This window comes from Olea europaea, unplaced genomic scaffold, assembly GCF_002742605.1.
Source record: "Olea europaea var. sylvestris unplaced genomic scaffold, O_europaea_v1 scaffold629, whole genome shotgun sequence".
In the NCBI taxonomy this organism is placed as follows: Eukaryota; Viridiplantae; Streptophyta; class Magnoliopsida; order Lamiales; family Oleaceae; genus Olea; species Olea europaea.
The window spans coordinates 35,215-42,309 of NW_019264649.1; the positions used below are offsets into that span (position 1 = coordinate 35,215).

The 7,095-nt window shown below is 34.8% G+C and overlaps 1 protein-coding gene across 1 annotated transcript in view; it reads right to left on the reverse strand.

The window, feature by feature from the left end:
- LOC111389853 (protein SWEETIE) overlaps positions 1-7,095 on the reverse strand; it is a 48,205-nt gene that overhangs the window by 6,779 nt on the left and 34,331 nt on the right. Inside the window, exons 32-43 of the mRNA XM_023014829.1 lie at positions 6,293-6,519; positions 4,771-4,915; positions 4,599-4,667; positions 3,808-3,864; positions 3,557-3,643; positions 3,344-3,472; positions 3,006-3,209; positions 2,444-2,899; positions 2,207-2,272; positions 1,858-1,955; positions 1,395-1,488; positions 536-665 (exon numbers count right to left, since the gene is read on the reverse strand). Coding sequence (XP_022870597.1) covers positions 536-665; positions 1,395-1,488; positions 1,858-1,955; positions 2,207-2,272; positions 2,444-2,899; positions 3,006-3,209; positions 3,344-3,472; positions 3,557-3,643; positions 3,808-3,864; positions 4,599-4,667; positions 4,771-4,915; positions 6,293-6,519 — 1,762 coding nt within the window. The remainder of the gene's footprint in view (positions 1-535; positions 666-1,394; positions 1,489-1,857; positions 1,956-2,206; positions 2,273-2,443; positions 2,900-3,005; positions 3,210-3,343; positions 3,473-3,556; positions 3,644-3,807; positions 3,865-4,598; positions 4,668-4,770; positions 4,916-6,292; positions 6,520-7,095) is intronic.

The window sequence follows — 7,095 nt, forward strand, 5'->3', positions numbered from 1 at the left end:
ATTTTTTCAGTTCTGGAGTTGTATGATGATTTGTACTCGACTAATTTGATCGTTCAAAATATGATTTATCTCCAACCACGATCAGTTAAAAGAAAACATATTATTGGCCTGAAACATTGTAAGTCTCAATTCCAGTGAAATGAACAAACCCCAAAGGACATGTTTAAGAACAGAGGTGAGTCAAGAGTAATGGAAAGCTGAATCATTCTTTAGTGTTTCCGTCTCTACATTAAATGTAAATGTAAATCCCATTTCAAGTAAATGACGTCATATCCAAATTTTACAACAAATTTTTCATGAAATTCAGGATTACTTAATTTTTGATGAATATGATTGTAATGGAACAACGACATAGCTTCAATAGTTCAGACAGATCAGTTGTGGTACCAACTGCAGTTGTGCAGAAATGGCTATCACAAAAGTAAATGACTGCAGTAGAAAGACACAAGTTCCCACTGGGGTCCGAACAGCCAGAAGATTGAGGAATGAATTCCTTTACGTGGTCCCATAAACCAAAGAGATACTGGGTACTCACCACATCTCTTTAACAAAGAAATGATTGACTTCACGAAGTTGTTAGCTCTTGAAAGGCACAACTCAGCTGATGATTTTCCTATGCACTTGTAACTAATCGACAGAAAAGGCAACAATAATTTTAGCTGCATCTGCATGACATGAAATTTTTATTCAAAAACTGACACGAGTTATGGGAAAGAAACACGGTAATCTTTCAATACACAGCATATTTATAAGAGAAGGTGTAAGAAATAACAGAGAAGAGGACTGCCAGAATGGCATTTTTGGTAAGGTGAATCTATATTAGACATTATTAAGAAATAAAACTAAGCAAAAGTTTGGTCATTGTACTCTATGATGCTCGGACTCGGGTACGGGTATCGGGTACGTATCTAAGCGTCGGATCTTTTATTTTCTAAAATGTAGGATACGGGGACATGGTTAAAAAGAATCCAAATTTCAGACATGAATACGTGGGTACGTCTTTCAAGCTTCAATTTTTTTTATTAACCCAAGATGTCATTTTGAATAGACCAAAATCAAAAGTTCACAAAAAAGGAAATGAGTATTAAATAAGATGTTAAGACTAATAAAATACAATTTTGGGGTTTAGTTTTCATTTATAGGAAACGGGAAAGAAAAGGAAAAGAAAAAAGAAGTAAAAAAGGGCGTAGTGTCCGGTTTAAATTTGGAAGATCCGAGGCATATCCATACCCATACTCATGTCGTGTCGTGTCGTGTCGTGTCCGACACGGGTACTCCAACCATTTCGAAGAGTCCGAGCATCAAAGATTGTACTGTTTGGTATGATCTAATATTTTATACAAAACATGCACTAAAAATACTAGTCATACACCGTGATATATGTGTACATCTACCTGAGGTTCAAAACGTTCCAATAAAGTTTCTGCTATGTCAAGCAGGACGGAAATCGTCTTCTCCCAATTTGAAGAGTATTGAGAATTTACATCACTGGAAAACACAGGAGCCTCTTTCTGGTGTCGGAACAGCTTCATTTCTGGAAGCCGGAAAAGACTGGAAAGCATCCCAATCATCATCCTCTTCCTCTTCCTCAGAAATGTCATCAGACTCTTTTGGAGCAGCTAATGGAGAGGAAATTTTCTCTTTATTTTCCTCTGTCTGTGAAGGTAACTTTATCACTAAGGATGGTGGAAGTGAGGATGACGCTGGTGTTGGGTTCTGACCTTGTGTCACAGATGCACGGATTAAATCCTGAAATTATGAAATATCGAACACATAACAACATAAACTATTATTTAAAACATTGCTTCATGGATTACCTTTATTGCCAAAAGTAAATGATTTAACAAGAACAGGTACCTTTGGAAGAATTTAAAAAGAAAAGTCAAACACAGTTCAGATGCCAAATATGAAAAATTCTCTACTTCAAGGAAATCCTTGGGGCAGTTGTGCACAATCTGTTAAGGCCACCCAAAAAATGAAAGAAGTTTAAACCATGGTTTGAAACAGAAAAACATGAGAGATTGTTTCATGAAAATGATTTTAACAAAAGTCTTGATAATTTCTAATGTCATTCCACATAGGAAGACCAAATTCCAGGGCTGACATTTGCTTCAACATTTATTCATTTCTTTTTACTTTTAAATTAGTTTGTGTTATAATGTTCTATCAATCTACACTAACTCAAGCAAGAAGCTGTAGTCAATACCTGCGACAAGACAGAGACTGAAAAACTATAGCATGTATCTTCCATGAAAATGGAATATGAAAAGACCTGCATCCATTTTAGACAAATTGATAGATTAATTGTTAGAAAAAACATTACTTGAGTATATCCCTGCTGATTCCAATATGTTAAATAATGAAAATTGATAGAACTATTGATGAAAAGATACTTTTTTTCATATGCGATAAAATGGAATGAAATTTAGACAAATACACATACCTGTAATAATTCTTTGCAAGCATCCAAAGTGAGAAATCCTGCAGTGAAAAATCTTTCGGTGGACATAAATTGAAATACAGATAATAAAACGTTATATAACTCTGAAGACAGAGAATTTGCATCTTCAACAAGGATGTCGCTGCCGAATTTGGATTTTATAAAGCTCGCTGGTATTATACGTTCACCACGAGTCATATCTTGCTCCTGAAATAGAACTAGTAGGGAGAAACCCCACAGAAATTGAAATTCAGCCAATCCCAACTCAACCATGCTGTATCCAGAAGTGGAGATATTTTTTAGTCTATCATAACTTGTGGAAGATCCATTCACATCCAAATTTGCGGGAAATGCATCCAGTGCCAGTGCTTGCAGAATCAATGGCCAGGCCTCTTCTAAACATGGCTGCAACTTAGCTAAAACTACTGATGATTGAATTCCATCAAGAAATGGTTTCCACTGTAAGTCACACAAGTAAAAATATGCAAAAGTTTAATGAGAGGAGCCATAATTATTTTTCCTTTAGTTGCAGAATATAAATAAAATTTAAAAACTTTGGGCTCACATTTTTCCTAGAATACAGGCGGAAGCGAACATAGCTGTAATCCTTCAAAAGAGCAAGCCAATAAATTCCCAGTGTACTCGAGTTTTTAGAAAATAAAGGTAGCAGTGCTATAATCTCATCAGATATCTCATCTCCTTGTCTTCTTAGGAAAGCATATGTGTAACATTTGAGTGAGGCATGGGCAGTCAGAAGCCTTATTTTGATCTGAAAAAAAAAAAAGAGAGAGAGACATGCAGTAAGCAACTGATGATTGAAGGCCTCGCTGAGATTTTATCACTAATTTTCTCTTTATCCACATGCCAGATCAAGTGATACAGAGCAAATAACATTGAATAAACCTTGCATGAGACCCATTCAGCAAATGAAGGATAGTATAGGTCATTGAAGTCATCTAGTGGACGCGAAATCAATGAAAATATTCTCTTGACTGCAACTTGATCTCGACTAATAATTCCACTCGTGAATATCTGAAATTTTCACATCATACCATTTGAATCAATAAAATCAATTCACTATGGAAGAGAAAGTAAAAACATGCGTGTGCTACAGACCTTAGTAGCTAGCAGTAGGCCTGCTTCCAAAAGGGTTGGTCCTGACAACAAGTCCAATGCAGTCCGAACCGCAGATACCAGTTGGGCCTGGAGTGAGCCGAGAAAGTTACATATCAATTCACTCCAACAGATAAAGCAACATACTATGCGACATTAATAGTAAACATGAAACAACAAAATCAAAAAATAAAAGTTTATGCAAAAAAACTATATGCAGAGAAAATTTTCAAAACAAAGTTTGATTAGAAAACCTGATACTGTTCCAGGAGGAGGTGATCAGGTAGCTCAGGGTCTGGTATTGCAGCAAACTAATCATGTGCCAAAAAAAAAAAAAAAATAGGGTTATAAATGTTATGATTGCAAGAAAAAAAAACATACACTAAGTTACAGATATTTAACTCAATATTACAATGAAATTATGAAGATGATTAAATAGTTAAACAGAAAAAGGAGAAGTGCGGAATGAGTAACGCATGGACCCCCAGTTAAGCAATATTTTCAGCATTGCACTAGCCAACATATAAGCTCTCACCAGGTTGCACAACCACATAATGTAGATGTTGGACTTAGGGACCAACATGTAACCAAGCCAGCAAAAGTCAGAAGCGGAGACACCATGCAAGAGTCATCGTTGACTGTTATTGGGATTCCCATAATACAAGTCAACATAAAATTGCACTAACTTTTCTACAGAAGCCTTTCTAATTGTTCCCATACACACTTACGTATAAACTTACCAACTCTATATAAAAGGAAGAGTTAATTAAAAGAATAGTTCACCTAACACGATCACATACACACAGAGGCACCAATATTCAAATGCTTGATAACAATTTGTATGAATCATAACCAAGGAAGGTCAACCTAAGATCTTTTTACAGTAACTCACACGACACAAGATATTTACATAAAAGCAAATTGTTAATACAAAAAAAACGTATACCAGAAGAGTGAAATGCAACTTTAAGATCATTATGCAGTTAAAATTAATTTTGCCATCCAGAAATCTAACGAAGCCGACAGGAATGCCACATGGAGGTACCTTGTCCATAATGGTGCATAAAAGCGAAACACCAATAGGCCGCATGTTCTCAAATTGAATCGTACTTATCTATAAGAAGTTACATGAGAGAGATCAGATTTGAGGTACTCATGACATATGAAGTATTCATAGGACTCAAGTAAGATTATAGTATTTGTTTTTCATTCAGCACCTGATATGCAATAGAAATGAGTTCTTGCAATTGAAGAACCAGCCAATCTCCAGAAAATGGTCCCTTAGCAGGTTGTTGTCTTGCCAAAGAGAGGTCAAAGTGAGCAGGATTTTCTCCAACTGCTCCAGGAAGATGGTTTAAGCACCTAATTCCAATTGTCTATTAACTAATATCCATTATATGCAAATAATTAAAAATGTCTGCAGTAATAGCATGAGAGACTGCTTTGAATAGTGATACATCAGAAAAATATGTTTGTCATTGTATACAACATTCATTTAAAAGGAAAAAAGTGCATAAATCAGAGACTCTTGTATTCTCATATTGCAAAAGCAATGTAACAGTTTCTTGTTTCCTCACATGCAACAAAAATTAGAATTTTAATATATGCATATCATATTTTTTAAAATTCTCAAAACACCATAATAAGGCATTTGATATTTCTACAAACTCAATAATGTTCTGTTGGACAATCATCCATTTTTAAGGTAAACAAGTAAGGGTGTGGATACATCTAAGGAAGAATGACCTTCCAAAGAGTTCCCCAAAAACACCTTTTCCAATATCACCAGCTGAATAATTTCTATATAAAATTAAAAAAACATTTTCCATGTCAATGATTATGATTTTGAAGTCCACGCTTCCAAAAGAAAAAGTTTACTCCCATCCTTATATGCTATAAATTTTATAGAAAATATACTGAGTCTGAATTATACCATAATGTACAACAAAATATATCCATTAACTTAGAACCACATTTTGTCCATATAATTTATGCAGACCACATTTTGTCCATAAATAGTTTATCATCCATCACTGAGGAAAAAAGAAAACTCGTGGTCCGTAGAGCCAACCATATTCGAGCAAACTAAAATTAGCCTTTTTAATTTCAGTTTTCGTTTTGACCTTCTAGTCTTTTCATTTTGTCCCTTTTTTCTGGATTGCCTAGGCATTCAAATGGATGTTGAATTTAAGTTCTTGGAGCATGTTTAAAGAGAAGAAATAATGTAACTAATGAAGTTTAATTCTCAAAATAAATAAAACCAAATAATGTGATTTAGCCTTAAAATCTCAACACACTTATGTCACATTCAACATTATGATTTATTTGTGCCAGGAAATTAACTAAATTAATAGATAGATTAAGACTTCAGGAAAATATAGATGAGAGATAAAATGAAATTAACTCAATTATAGCAAGAAAGAGTGGTAACAATTAGAGACAACCATTGGGAACGAAACAACCATAAATCAATAAGATGAAGGAAAAATAATCTGCAGGCACAATTTTGATAATGAATAGCTAGGGGCAAATTCCTGCTTATTTATGGGCAAGGAAAAATGTGAAATAAAATAGTGGATGTACAGCTCACACATACAGAAATGAACAGAAGTCCCTTATTCAGTTTTGAGTAAGAATCTGCCTTAAATATTTGCAAAAGTTCAGTTCCTCTCGCATAATTTCATTTAAGATGAATAAAATTTGAATCATTGATAAAAAGGCAAAAGTATGGTCACATACTCAGCAGCAAAAACTCTCGTGCGATATCTGAGGTGCTTATCTCTTGAAAAGTTCAAACCAGAATAGTCGAGAGTGTAACCCTGAACTGGTGGACCTTCGGAGCTAGAAACCATGTTTTCATCATCATCTCCAAAATTCAACCTTTTCTCACCATCTAGACCACTTGAAGAATCATTCTCCAAATATTTGCTACTGCCGGCATCTCTTCTTAACGAAGTAGAAAGAATCTATACAGTTTCAGCGCAGGGTGAAAAATGAAACCAATCACATATATTTCTCAATGAAAACAAAAACAATCGCAAACAAACTCTACCCATATGGAAAAAGGAAACTACTCATTGCAGGCAACTGATGTGTCTATGATAGCATGCAAACCACATTTTACAAATTAAAATGAGGTCTCTCTTTGGTAGAAGTGGGTTCTTGAGAATCAAATTTTAGGATTTAAAATTTTGCGCTGGTCAAACTATCAGAATTAAGTTTCTAGCTAATGATATCTGTTAGAGAATGATTACAAGATGTCCATTGGAGTATATGTTTCACCATTTTCGAAAACTCCACCTTAATCTTGGGAAGATTTCCATTCTAGCAATCTTTAAACCAAAGAAAGTCTTAACGCTAGGCACTCCAGTTTGGATATTTCCTTTATATAGTCACAGACGAAAGTGCCTTGTCAATAAATGCAAAAAGAACACTGATCATATCAGAAATTCATTTAAGAAAGTTGATGACGCTGATAGTAATGAAACTTCAATATGGCCTCATTAGAACCATAAAAAGAGGGGGGGGGGGGGGGGGGGATT